This window comes from Amblyomma maculatum, chromosome 1, assembly GCF_055883805.1.
Source record: "Amblyomma maculatum isolate TAMU_Amacu chromosome 1, ASM5588380v1, whole genome shotgun sequence".
Lineage (NCBI taxonomy): Eukaryota > Metazoa > Arthropoda > Arachnida > Ixodida > Ixodidae > Amblyomma > Amblyomma maculatum.
Window position 1 is genome coordinate 316,200,320 of NC_139344.1, and position 13,946 is coordinate 316,214,265.

The 13,946-nt window shown below is 45.2% G+C and overlaps 1 protein-coding gene across 7 annotated transcripts in view; it reads left to right on the top strand.

Moving 5' to 3' along the window:
- Window positions 1-13,946, top strand: part of hyd (E3 ubiquitin-protein ligase hyd) — a 264,107-nt gene that overhangs the window by 230,626 nt on the left and 19,535 nt on the right. For all 7 annotated transcript variants that reach the window (XM_084607224.1, XM_084607031.1, XM_084607166.1 and 4 more), the window contains 3 exons: window positions 3,941-4,164; window positions 11,001-11,131; window positions 11,452-11,664. In XM_084607224.1, the coding sequence (XP_084463350.1) occupies window positions 3,941-4,164; window positions 11,001-11,131; window positions 11,452-11,664 (568 nt within the window). The remainder of the gene's footprint in view (window positions 1-3,940; window positions 4,165-11,000; window positions 11,132-11,451; window positions 11,665-13,946) is intronic.

Below are 13,946 nucleotides of genomic sequence, written 5' to 3' on the forward strand. Positions count from 1 at the left end.
CTAACGAACAGAGAGCTGCCGCTTTTTAACGTCCGCAGGCACCATAGCCACCTCAGCCGCTGCGCGCGCAGAGGGTTCGCAACACGCTCGAGAAAGCGTTTGACGCCTGTCTGAAAACGGGCTGAGCTGGCTTGGCGCATGCGTAGCGCGTGCTGAAGGAGAGAGATAGCTTGGCAAAAGGATGGGCACACCCACGCACATGGCTTGCAAATGTCATGTGTTGGCGCACGGAAAACGATAACTGCAGATGCGCGTGCCTTTAGGGAATGGGCGCGGTGCTGCCCAGACCAGCCGTCGCCGAACTGTCCCCTCATTCCTTCCGCGCGTGGCTTCAAAACGGCACGCGGCTAACGGCCAAGGGTGATGCGATCGTCTTTGGGGAAGGCACACTTTCCAGTGCGTGGTGCAAAGTTCGATATATCGAACGACCAGTGAAATTAAGTTCGATATATGACGCGGCTTTCCTATACTTTTACATGGGATTTTCAAGGGGATATTTCGTGAGTTCGATATAACCAAAATTCGATATATCCAGGTTCGATATATCCGGGTTTGACTGTATTTCCTTTCTTATACACGAAATTGGGGGCATTAAGAACCCTCATGCTAATCTGCACTTTTGCACAGTGAAAGTGTCAGCTCTTTATGCATTTGTACCTCATTCTACAGTTATTCAAAGTCAGGCAGCTTAGATCATATATTTTCCCTGATAATACTTTTCTGCCCTCATTTGTTTCTTCAAAGTCATATCAACGAGGTTTTACTGTACTGATTATCTAATTGATATTGTATTAATTGGAAATTATTTTAAAGAAGAAAGTGTCATATTTGGAATCATTGGAAAAAACTCAGCAAGCTTGGTTTAATTTCATTATTATTGGCCCGGAAATAAAGAAGAAAAAAAAAGATTTAAAACATCAGCAACCAAAGCACTGTTGCTTGTTGTTATAGAGTATAACATTATATTAAGCTATCTTGTCAGATGTCTCATAATTCCCGATTGCTTGATAAGATTTGATAGAATCTGAAGGAGGTCTGAATACTGGAACTTTTTAAAAATTCATTGTAACCAAAAGTGAGCTTCATTGTTGTGTTGCAGTTGCTGCAAAAAAAGAAAAAAGTGTCTTGTGACTTCTGCACATAGACATGACCACTTTTGCTTAAATTTCACTGGGTGACACGCTGTTATTAAGCACTGCTGATATTAGTGCTTATTGTGAAAGCTCGTTAATCCAAACCTCGTTAATTAGAATTTTTGGATAATTCAAACTACACTACTTGGTCCGCCCAAGATCCATAGAGATCTGTGTACAAAAGAGCCCATTAATTCGAACGTGAGCCGGTTCCGCTACGGATAATTTGAACTATGTGACGTCACGTCCAAGTGGCTTAGCGCACAGGAAAAAAAAAAAAATAGAGAGAGAGACCTCCCCGAAAGAGTGGCATAGTTAGAGGCTACACACATCCAAAACGGGAACAGAAGATGAAACCATGTAAAACCACGGAGGAGTGGGTTCACGCCGGTCACGCCCATGACCGGCGTGGCAGCCGGCAGTGCCGGGGGGTAGGCGTTGGCGGCAACAGTGTTGGCTGCCTGCTCTCTCTCCTGCGCAGCCTCCGAAATTCGCAACTAAAAACTTGTTAATTCGAGCCCTGTTAATTCGCAAATACGGATAAGTACTGTTGGCGCCGGCCGTCTCAGCCAACGCCCATGAAACCTGGCTATGACTTCGAACGGCCGCTACTAATTATGCGGCAAAACCGTTTTTTTTTTTCCTCCCGAGAGGCTTTCAATGCTTTTAGCATCGTTCACTTCAAAAGGTGTTTGCTGCTGTGGCGCATTGCAATGATAGTGGCAGTAGACGGTGCCCGCCCCGATCGCCCTTGGCATGATAAGGCGAACTGCTGAACACAAGGGTTGCACAACCAGAAAAGCGCTAGCACTTAGCTAAGTTTACTTCCCCCCTTTCTAGAGCTGATGTCAAAAGGTAAAGACACTGTGATATTATCGCTGCGCTGCATCCAAATGCGTTCCGGACTGTGACGACGTGAAGCGGAGAGACGCGATAATGACCGACGCCTTCCTTCCTTTTTTTTTTTTTTCAAATTCGTAGACAAAAATTGAGGAGTGGGTTCATTATGCGAGTAAAGACGGGAAATGACCATAATGCAAATGGTTCTTGTCAGTTTTTTTTCGAGGCCATTAGATTATTCCAACATCGGATAATCTGAACTTTTCCCGGTCCCGTCAAGTTCGAATTAACAAGCTTTTTGGTGTTTCTTGAGCTTAAAAAGAAACAAATGGTATAGTAACAAATTTTTACTTGCAACAGCTTCCAGCACTCACCTGTTCTTCCTAAAGTCGCTCTGTAGTGTTAGTGCACACATTGAAATAGCCCTTTTCTTTGCCTATTGCAAGAGTGAAAAGCAAATTTGATGCAGTAAACACGCCACACTTTTGAGTGGAGCAGATAGGAAAAATGTGTCTGGCAGTGCTAAGGGCATAAGGGTTGTACCATTTAATAACTACAACCATTCGATTGCATACTAGCAGACAGGTCTGGGGAACATAGCATGAGCAAAAATGCGGTTACTGTAACTTATTGTGATGGCTTCTCCACATGTCACAGGTGTAAAGGGACAAAGCATGCGGAAACAACAAGAAGTGATCCCGGTTAGGTCATTATCTTCTACGAACCATGATTCGTTTTTCTCTTCCGCGCTTGAATTCTACAGGTTGAATCCTGCGATAACTACGAAAGGAGCTGTGTGTACTGGATGTCGATAAATGTTAATCTGCAACTTTTATGCAGTGAAAGTCTCAATTCTAAATGCCTTTGTATCTCATCCAGCGGCTAAATTTTAAAAAATCAGGCAGTTCAGATCACGTGTTATGCCAGATAATGTGTTTTATTCTCGCATTTTTTAAAATAAAACATCTCAACGTTGTTCTACTGTATTAATTTTTCGTAAAAATTTTCCAATGGCCTTGCAATTATTTAAAAGTGCAAGCTTTCTGTGCTTCCTTGCAGCACTTTGCAGAGGTAAAGTGGGCAGCATCCTTTGTCACGAATGCCCCCCCCCCCCTCCCCCCCCCCCCCCCTTTTTTTTTTTCGCGTAGCAAATGCTGTAAGTATATGCGAAAAATTGAGCGGTGCGCCATGTTGCCAGCCAATTTTATGCAGACACACTTTTCCTCTGCCAGCTATGTTTTGTTTCTCTCTCTTCCTCGCTATGTAGAATATGAACTAGGTCTGCAAAGCAAAACGATTCCATTATTCTTCGCCTTTTTACATGACAAGTCCTGTGTTGCTATGTTGCTATTTTCATTAGTTGTGGAATATTCCATGGAATTTGTCGTACTTCTCTAGAAAAATTAACCACTTTCATTTCTTGCTACAAAAGTAACAAATTACCTATCCTCGAATGTGCGTTTTTTTTTTCTTTTTCTGGGAAAATATAAAATGGCGCCTGAAAGGGTCAGTGTAGAGAAACGTTGTAAAGAAAACAAAATGGCCATGGTGGCACAATTTATACTCAACTTTGAAAGAACCACCAGGTTTTGAAACTAGTGTTTAATTACAACACTGAGTTAACCCACTCGGTATAAATGAGGCTGCAAGATGTGAGCTCGACTGTTCTTGTTGGCCTGCAAAGAAGAAACTGTAGTCGAACATTGCTGAAATGCCATTGCAGGAGCAATAACAGGAGGACAGCTGGGCCTGACACAGGTTGTTTTTCTGGTGAACCACCAAGGGATACCAAACTGCCATAACCAATTATTTCATTGCTTGCACTTAATGTCAGTGACCTTTCTCCAGCAGTACTTTGCTTGCCTGTGAATTGTGCCTTGTGGTCCTCTCTGAAGATGGTTTTTGTCAAATGTTTTGTGATTTGCCAAATGGCCTTCACCACTCTGCTGCAATTCTCGTCCCCTCAGACATAATCCAGCGGCTGAGGTCGCGTGAACGGGACAAGGAACGGCGCAGCAGTAACACTGGCAGCCAGGCGACCAAGTCGGGTGGCGGCCTGCGCTACGATGCACCCCCATTTGTGATGCCTGGCGAAGCAGGCGGCAGTGGCCAGGCATCCAACGATCACCTGAGTCCCCACCGACAGCAGCTGGGCCAGCGGCTCTACCCACGTGTCCACGCCCTTCGCCCTGTGAGCACACCCTCAAATCAACATGACAGAACACACATACCATCAATACATGAGCATACTACCAATGTAGTGTGTGGGCTGAGCTCATGTGAAGCACAGAATCCTAATTAGGCAGAACACACAGACTGCAAATGCATCCGCAGGACAGTTTGCAGAACAAGGGGCTACTTGCAGCCTTAGTGACTATGTGGAATGGCAATTTCACAACCTTCCGAAAAAGCTCTGTGCCTGCACAAAAGTGCTGAGAGGAATTACCATTTTTGGACAATAGCTGATAGGGATGGTGTGGCGGAACTGGTATGATTATTGGAGATGCACGGATATCAACATTTTGGGTGGGAAGCAAAATTATACAGTGTGAAACGAATAAAACAGTGCTTTTCAAGTACTCCCACTGTAAATTACAGTTAAAATCTTATGTGAAATGTAGGGCCAGAAAAGAAGCAAATTCATTAAAATGTATATGTGAGGTTTTTAGGTTTGAAGCAAACGCAAATAATAAAAATCGGTCACAATTAAGGTGTTTTTGAATGTCGGTACAGACAGTAAAAAAAGTATCTATGTTATAAAAATTGGTGCACTTAATTGAAAATAAAAAAAAAATCTTTACACAGAGTGCATTTTTGAAAAATGTAAATACAGGCATTGAAAATTGCAAACACATTTTGTTTTCAGCCATCATCAGCATGAGTTCTTATACCTGTATGTAAGGCCTATCATGAGTTAAGAAAGTGTTAATCATGTAATAGTGATAATAAAATCAAGTTTCATTGGCTAATCATAATCATCATCATCATCAGCCTGACTATACTCACTGCAGGGCGAAGGCCTCTCCCATATTTCTCCACTTAAGGGGGGACATGGGTCTTGAGCAAAATTTTCTTAATATTTGTCCTGTCAGTATGAAATTTGCAGGGTTTATGTAAATTCTTGTGCTGGTTTCAAATATGTTGTTAGTTTTCTTCTACATAAATTTGCTGAGTAGTTACAGCAACTTTGCTGTTCCAGACTTGCGGGAAGCTTGTAAAAATATCTACTGAAGGGAAATTGCTAAAATGCACATGGATCTGTTCCTGAATGTCTAAGGAACACAATAAAACAAGTTTTGTGCTCCTGCCTTACTACAAGCCAAAGTTGTGGAAGTTTTAAGTTTCAGCTTCACAAGTGCAACCACCCCCTTTCTACATCTTCGTATGTTTAAAAATTTTTCATGCAGTTGAGACCTTGTATAATAGCTTTATTGTGTTCCTTTAACACTCACGAGCCAGTAAAAATAAAAATCATTACAATCGAACGAGTAGGAGAGTCACAATGCCACCCGCAAAATAGAAGGGTAGGCAAAATTTTCATTTTGAGAAAAATGGAAAAAACGAATTGCAATGTCAAACACTAATTTAATCAAACAAAAACTGTAGAAATGCAGGCCACTGTGGCCTAGAAGGCTCCTGGACAGTAATCTGCATTGGGTTTGCCCTTCTGCTTTTGTTTTGCTGCAGTCTGAAAAGCTGCAGAGGAAGCACGCTTCCTGTCTGCTCTCATTCAGTGGTGCAATGAACAAGTTTACAATTTAAAATGGCTATAAACCTCCAGGAATGTAGTCTCTTTGCTTTCCAACGTCCAAGTGTTGCCTCTTTCATTTTGATTTGCAGTTGCAGCACATTCAGTTGTCACTTTTTCGTTTTTTTTTTTTTTTTTTTTACGTACGTCGTTTTGCTACGTCCTCGCATCAAGACCGCGGTGAGGAACGTTTATTGCGGAAAAGAAATGTAATTTGGAGCTGTTTGCTGCTTCCCAGTGCTCTGCATTGCACTGGAAGCAAGTGAATTCCCTAAGGACTATGAACGAGGTCCGATCGGCGCAAACGCGCGGCGAGCTCAACGAAGACGACGTGTCCCGCAGTTTACGCATTGGAGAATAAGTTTGACGGCGATTCCTTATCCCCGTTCACTTTTTTAAATGCCAATATCGCCGCCGTATGTTTTACGCTTCGCCAATCTCGGCAAACTGTTTAGATCTGACGATCGTGAACTCCGCATCGCCAAGCGGACTGTCCGCCGCGCTGCCGTCATCGTTACGAACACAATCCGTCTACCGCTTCGTTGCTGGAGTTGGCGCGAGTTCAAGCTTTTCCTGTTTTGACCTTATCTTTCTGCTCATCTGCGGCCAGCGTTATCACTGTCGCGGCGGGTGCGACCGCTGGCAGTAGCAGTCCCCCGTGCTGGGGAACACGCTAGGCCTACTTCAGGCTCGTACACACGATCGTTCGGCGCACGATTTCCGTCGGCCTGAGCGCGCACAGCCGGGGCAGGGCATCACTTGAGATAATTATTCAACTATTTTTTTCACTTTTTTCACAAATTCTTGCCATGAACGCACCTCGCGGTTCGGAACCAAGCGCGGCCGGCGTCACGTCTCCGCCGTCTCCCCGCGGCTCGGGCGCGCCGAGCAGACGCCGTCAGCCAGCTCCACCAATGCGGGGACGCCTTATCGTCACGTGCACCCCGAAAGCCAATGGGATTGCAAATGCCACGTTTTCTTTTTTTGCTATTTTTTATGCGACCAATGGGCGAATGTAAACAGCAGAGGCGGCGATTTGAAGACGAAAGGCGGCTCTTTCGAATGAGACCAAGATGGCTACGGTGCCGCGCACAAAATGGGAGCTACGCCTCGCGGAAAATGGTTGTTTCGGGGGTCGTTTTCGGCCCAAATTTGGGCGACATCGATTATATAAATTGGCATTGTGACTAAAATACCGACCCTAGAGATGAAAAACTTAGCAGATAGGTAGATAAAGAGCTACTGATTTCGCAAATCACATTTTCTAAAAAGTGATTTTTTCGCGATTTTTTGGTCCGCAAGACCCGTGTCCCCCCTTAACCCGGTTCTGTGCTAGCTGCATCCACTTGACCCCCGCGAACTTCTTAACCTCATCCGCCCACCTAACTTTCTGCCGCCCCCTGCTACGCTTTCCTTCTCTTAGAATCCAGTTTGTTACCCTAAGCGACCATCGGTTATCCTCTCTTCGCACTACATGTCCCGCCCATGCCCATTTCTTCTTCTTAATTCCCACTAGAATGTTGGTAAATTGAGTTATTTCTCTGACCCACTCTGCATGTTTCCTATCTCTTAATGTCACCCCTACCATTTTTCGTTCCATAGCCCTCTCGGTTGTCCTCAACTTAAGTAGAACTTTCTTGGTTAGACTCCACGTTTCAGCCCCATAGGTGAGTACAGGTAAGGTGCAACTGTTGTATACTTTCCTCTTGAGGGATACCGGTAAGCTGCTAATCATAATCTGCGAGTGCTTGCCAAATGCGCTCCATCCCAATCTTCTTGTTATTTCCTTTTCATGGTCCGGATCTGCGGTTACTACCTGTCCTAAGTAGACATATTCGCCTACTACTTCCAGTATTTCGCTACCTAATGTAAACTCCTGTTCCTTCCCGAGGCTGTTGAACATTACCTTAGTCTTCTGCATATTGATTTTCAAGCCTACCATTCTACTTTTCCTGTCTAGGTCATCAATCATTATTTGCAGTTCATCCCCCGAGTTGCTTAGCAAGGCAATGTAATGTCATTAGCAAATCGCAGATTACTGAGTTATTCTCCATCTACCCTTATCCCTAACTGCTCTCATTCCAAGTCTCTGAATACTTCATCTAAGCAAGCTGTGAATAGTACTGGGGAGATTGTGTCTCCTTGCCTAACACCTTTCCTTATGGTAATTTTGTTACTTTCTTTATGCAGAACTATGGTTGCTGTGCAGCCACTATATATATATTCCAGCACTTTCACGTACGGCTCGTCTACCCCCTGATTTCGCAATGCCTGCATCACCGCCGATGTTTCAACTGAGTCAAATGCTTTTTCGTAATCAATGAATGCTATGTATAAGGGCTGGTTATATTCCAAGCATTTTTCTATCACCTGATTGATGGTATGGATATGATCGATAGTAGAGTACCAATACCGTAGCAGTCTGGGCGTGTTGGTTATTCATGATGTCCTTCTCTGCGCTGTATTTTTCCATCATGAGTAGAGTACCGTTTCCGCAAACCTGCTTGATCCTTTGCTTGGTGGCAGTCTAAGGTTGTCCTGATTCTACTAGCGATTACCTTAGTAAATACCTTATACGTAAGACAGTAAGCTGATTGGTCTGTAATTTTTAAGGTTCTTAGAGTCCCCTTTCTTATGAATGAGGATAATGTTTGCATTCTTCCATGGTTCCGGTAGTCGATGACACCAGGCATTGCGTATACAGGGTGGCCAGTTTTTCTAGCACGATATCCCCCCCGTCCTTTAGCAGATCTGTAGTTATCTGATCCTCTCCAGCTGATTTCCCCCTTTTCATAGATTCTAATGCTTTCTTGACCTCGTCCTTCGTCACTGGTGGAACGTCTGACTGTTTTTCCCTGCCGCCAATCTCGTTACGGTCCTTGCTACTTTAGCTGCTGTAGAGATCAGTATATAAGTTCTCGGCTACTTTGACTATCTTGTCCATTGTCCATAATACCTGTTTACAATTTTTGATGCCAGTCGCTGTGTTTGAAAGAAAAGTCTGATAAGTGCAAGATACTGTCATTTGGAAATGTCGAAATGTTTCGCTGCCAGGTTAGGTAATCTAGATACCGTATACCCGCGTCTAATGGCCGCACCCCGAACTTTAGAAAGAAAATTAGGAAAAAAAAACTTTTAAAAAATTTCCCGAGTAAAAGCCGCACCATGAGTTTCAGGAAGTTGGGCAGTGCCGTCTACTGTGTCTACTGTGCAGTGCAAGAAATACGGAACGTTTTGTGGTTACTGCCGCCAGGTGGGGCCCAAAAATCAAGTGAAAGCCAAAATGGAGCGTAAGGTTAGAAGTAGAATTGCCAATAAAAATTAAGAACAAAATATTTGAGGAAAAAAAGTCTAGCATGGGGACAGCGGCCACCACCTCCGTTACAAAGGGGGCGCTCCTAGCCGCAGCGATGCCCGCCCGTTACAAAGGGTGAGGCCAGCAAATCCAATCCAATCCAAGTCTGTTCGCTCCTCCGTTTTACAGCCATTTCCTCTATCGCCCGAAGCATATCACGTGCGATCTCGCAATCGGAACGCATCGCTGCTCTGATTTGTTCTGCGCTCGTGAGCTGGAGATTTTCTTTTTCCTTGATAGGAAAATACGTTAGTTATATCGCTCACTTTAAGCTGAAAGAGATTCACTATGTGAAAGAAGAAGGAAAAAGAGCGGCTGGACGAAAGTTCGGCGTTGACGAAAAATGTGTACGGCGACGGTGCTCCCAAGAAGGTGCCCTCAGGAAAACAAATGGTCAGAGGCGCGCTTTCCAAGGGAAGCAGATGTTTTGGCACGGGACGAGTCTGAAATCCTGACAATAATAAAGGCAGGTACCACCGCAAATAATTTTTTTTGCTTTTTTTCTCATGTATCGCCACACCCTCTGATTTTCACCCCAATCTCGAAAAAAAAAGTGCGGCCATTACACGCGTGTATACGGTATTCATAGTTTCAGCATGTTTATATGTATCTCTGGTTCAAATACAGTGAAAGCTCGTTAATTCGAACCTCGATAATTCGAATTTTCGGATAATTTGAACTACACTACTTGGTCCGGCCAAGCTCCATAGAGATCTGTGTATAAAAAAGCCTGTTAATTAGAAGGCGAGTCGGTTCCGCTACGGATAATTCGAACTACGCGCTGCCGCGTCTGGGCGACTTGGCAACACATCACGCGAAAAAAAAAAAAGAAAAAGAAAAAGAACCTTCGCGATCGGTAGGCATAATTAAAGGCTGCGCACGTCCAAAACGGGGACGGAAGATGGAACCAGGCAAAACCATGGAAGAGTGGGTAAAACTTAAATGGCGCCATGACCGGCGTGGCGGCCGGCGGTGTTGAAGGGAGGGGACGGCGGCCGCGGCAAGGTCAGCGCATAGCCGCTTGGCGGTGGCTGCCTGCTCTCTCTTCTGTGCAATCTCCGTAGCTCGCAACTAAATATTCGTTAATTCCAACCCTGTTAATTTGGAAATAGGGATAAGTACTGTCAACGCGGTTCCAGCCAACACCCATGAAAGGCTATGATCTCAGACGAGCGCTATGGGTTACTTTTTTTTTTTTTTTGCGATTGCCATCCATCCTTTCACTCACTCACCAGTCGTCAACGGAAGCATGCAAGTCAGCCGCAATCATGACGCCGGCTTTTAGCACCGTTCGTTCCGATGATTGAAGTGGCAGTAGACGGTGCCGCCCGCCCCAGTCGTTCACAGCATGATAAAGCGAACGCTTTGAAAAGGAGGCTTGCACAACCGGACAATCGCTGGCACTTTGCCAAGTTCGCTTTTCTCCCTCCTGCCGGAGCTAAAGTCAACAGATAAACACGCCAGATAAACACGGCTCAGCATCTGGCGCACTGCCAAGAAATATGTTGTGGACCGTAATGGCCCAAAACGGAGCGCTAACGACTGATGCCTTTATTATTTTTTTTTTTTCCAGATTCGTAAGCACAAACTGGGGCTGGGTGGGTTCATTATGGGAGGAGTTCGCTACGCGACTAAATACGGTACATTTACCGTAATACAAATCGGCTTTGGTCAGTTTTTTCTGAGGCCATTCGATAATTCGAACATCGGATAATTCGAACTTTTTTTCCGGTCCCGTGAAGTTCGAATTAACGAGCTTTTACTGTAGTGAAATTGCAATGGGAATCGGATGGGATGGCAAGCACTGTTAGAAAGCTATTCAGTACTGGCACACCTGATGAATGCATCTTTCTTGGCATATTGTCGTTTTTGTGAGAAGGTCCTCTTTCCTGGTGATGGGACTGAAGCCTTGTCCTATTCTCAGTCCCTAGCCAGCAAGATAACGGGCATGCTTCTGGAGCAGTCAGCCGCTCAGCTGCTCCTCCTGTTGGCCTCCGAGGACGCCCTACGTGAGAAGGTGGACGAGGCCTTGGAGATCATTGTTTCACATGGACGGTGAGCAGCGTTTGGAGTTGCTACAGGGCTCACAGGCTTTGCTTCATGCAGTTTCTTTAGCAGGGGCTAAACATGTTCTATATCTATAGACACCAGATGTAGGACACTTGTGTTGCTGCCTGGCCCCAGCTGTTGTGCTGCAGCCAGGCATTAGCCTTAACAAAGCATGGGAGCTGCATGTAGCAAAAACCTGAATTTGATGAAAGGTTTTGGAGTTTTTTCTACTTTGCATTGTCTCTTAGCGAGCTGCAGTTGGCTTGCACACAACTACAAATATCTTTAGTGGGTAAAGTGTTTGTTTTGTTAATGGCCCATTACAGAGAAGCTGAGACGCTCCTAGACTTGGATGTGTTCAGCCTCGGGGAGAGGAGTCGGCGGAGTGCGGCAGCGAGACGGAGTGATGCGGAGGAGGAGGAGGAAGATGGGGAAGACTGTAGCCCTCTCGTGTACCAGCCAGGCAAGAGGGGCTTCTACTCTCCACGTCAGGGCAAGTGCACACCAGACCGGCTCAATGCCTTTCGAAATGTTGGCAGGTAAGTGTGCTTCCAGCCTTGTGGTGGTGTACGCTGCGGCAGATTTTTTTCTTGGCTTTAGCACTCTGTATTTTTTTACTGTACTGTTGGCTACCGTTTACAAAGTGTACTAGTAATTATGTCAGTTCCATGCAGCACTAGAGTTAACTGAAAACAGTGCTAGAAAGTAGCATAAGACTGACCAATGGAGGGGGAGGGGTAGAGCAGAAAGAAAGGCATTGTAAATGGGGGCGAAGGGGAAATGACAGACAACAGTCTGGTTACTTCAAAATGAGAAACTGATTAGTCTGCATCGCCATCTTGTTACACCACTTGATTGGTCTGTACTAAAGCAACAGCATACATACAGTCATCGACCAATTTTTCGGACTTGGTGGGACCCGGGAAATGGTCCGAATAATCAAACAGTTCAAAAAATTCATGAACTGGAAAAACATCACTCTAGTGCGAAATATCAGTTTTACAAATCACGATGTTCGCCGCTCCCTAGGTTTTATTTGTAATAGGGAGATTTTTTTTTTTTTTTTTGAAAAATTTGCCGCAAGGCGTAAGTTGAGAAAGGGGGAATGGGATGCAGGAGATAGAAGGTAAAAGAAGGAGTGAAGTCCAGTTCCACTTACGTATTCGCAGAGGTTGGCGGTGTGGTTGTCCATTGTCCACTTCTCGTAATCACAATCGCGGTTCCACCGCAGGCCCACCTTCATGAGTAGCCATTGTCTAAATGGAGCCATAGCTGGACACGTCCAGTACCTGTCAGTCACTGGCAGATCTTTATCAAGCCAACGATGACATACAGATTGGGTCAGAGCCGCCCCTGCCCAAATTCGGAAGGGGGGGGGGGGGGGGGGGGGGGGGGGATAATAGGGAGTTCTAGCATGTTGTGGTCTGCTACAACGACCTCCTTCTGGGCGCCGCCTTGCGCACGCGCTAGCACAATCTAATATGGCGGCGGCAGCAGGCATGCACGTTGCCAGGAAGCATGCAACTCGCTCAAGGTGGTCGGAGCAGTGGTGCCCCGCAAAAGCAGATCGTGCTAACCACTATAGCCCTCCACCTAGAATATCTCTGCCAGTCATGCATTCTTTATGGCTATGCCATTTCACGACGTACTGTGATGCAGCTGCAGGTCATGCTCGTGCCACATACGACTGTACGCACCATTCAAAGCAATAACAATGTTTCCATGGTTAATGACTGCAGCGAAAACAGTAAAATGGAACTCGCTGGGAAAAAAATGCGAGCAGAACGTGACTGCACATCCCCCGCCCTCCGCTTTTGCCAGCAGACAGTGCTCGCGTTTGATTTCAGTTTAATTCTGCGCTCTTTGTAGGCTACTACGATGACGATGATGAACATTCTCTTACTGCCACTGCCTCAAATGCGACGAACAGAGTGCCAAGCTAGTCAGTCCGAATGATTGCTTTGCCTAGCCACGGCCGCACAAAGCCGGTTGTTTTTAGATAGCAGTGCCTGCTCACATCTACATCATGCCAAAAAAAATGAGCTTTTGGCCAAAAAATGATCTCTTAAGTATTTCTGGCAGCAAATTTGGTTCGAAAAATCAAACTTTTGGACACCATAGAGTCTCAGATATCTCTCGTGAAAATTTACACATTCCTATGGGACGCGCGATGACTCCTTAATGAAGTCCGAATTATTGTAGTCCGAAAAATCGGTTGGGTACTGTACGTGGTTGTGACCTGGCATGTTGTTTGCAAACTGCATCGCGCTCATACCTTGCATCTTTTACCATACTGGATGCATTACTTTTGCTGCAGATGTTGATGCAAATACTACATCCCAGTAGTGAGGCAAGCACTCACAAATCACTGGCATGGAAATTAAAGTATGTCGCAAGACACTGTGCAGCATATCATGCACACATTGCTTGGTGGCCTCTTACTGCTTCCATTTCTTTTGTGTGCTTTTCACTTGTTCTCAGAAGTAGCTCCAAGATTGCAGCAGATGAAAACTAAGCCTTGTGAAGGCAGCCACTGCAAAAATGTTGCTGGAGTGCATGCCTTAAGCTGATCGCCAGAGCCCAGGATGCTGTAGTTCCGTCAACTAATTAATGTTTATTCCCAGTCATGTGTCTGATATGGTTAAAAATAAAACAGCGCTAAACACACAGACGAAAGAGAATAACACAACACAGGCGCTGACTCTCAACTGACCTTTAAATGTGTAATGTTGCAGCGGTAGCGCGAGAAGAGAAAATACCCTAGTAAAGTGGAGCCTGGCAGGAGCTTTTTTGCCGTGAAAACGAGCAGCATGTGTGTATG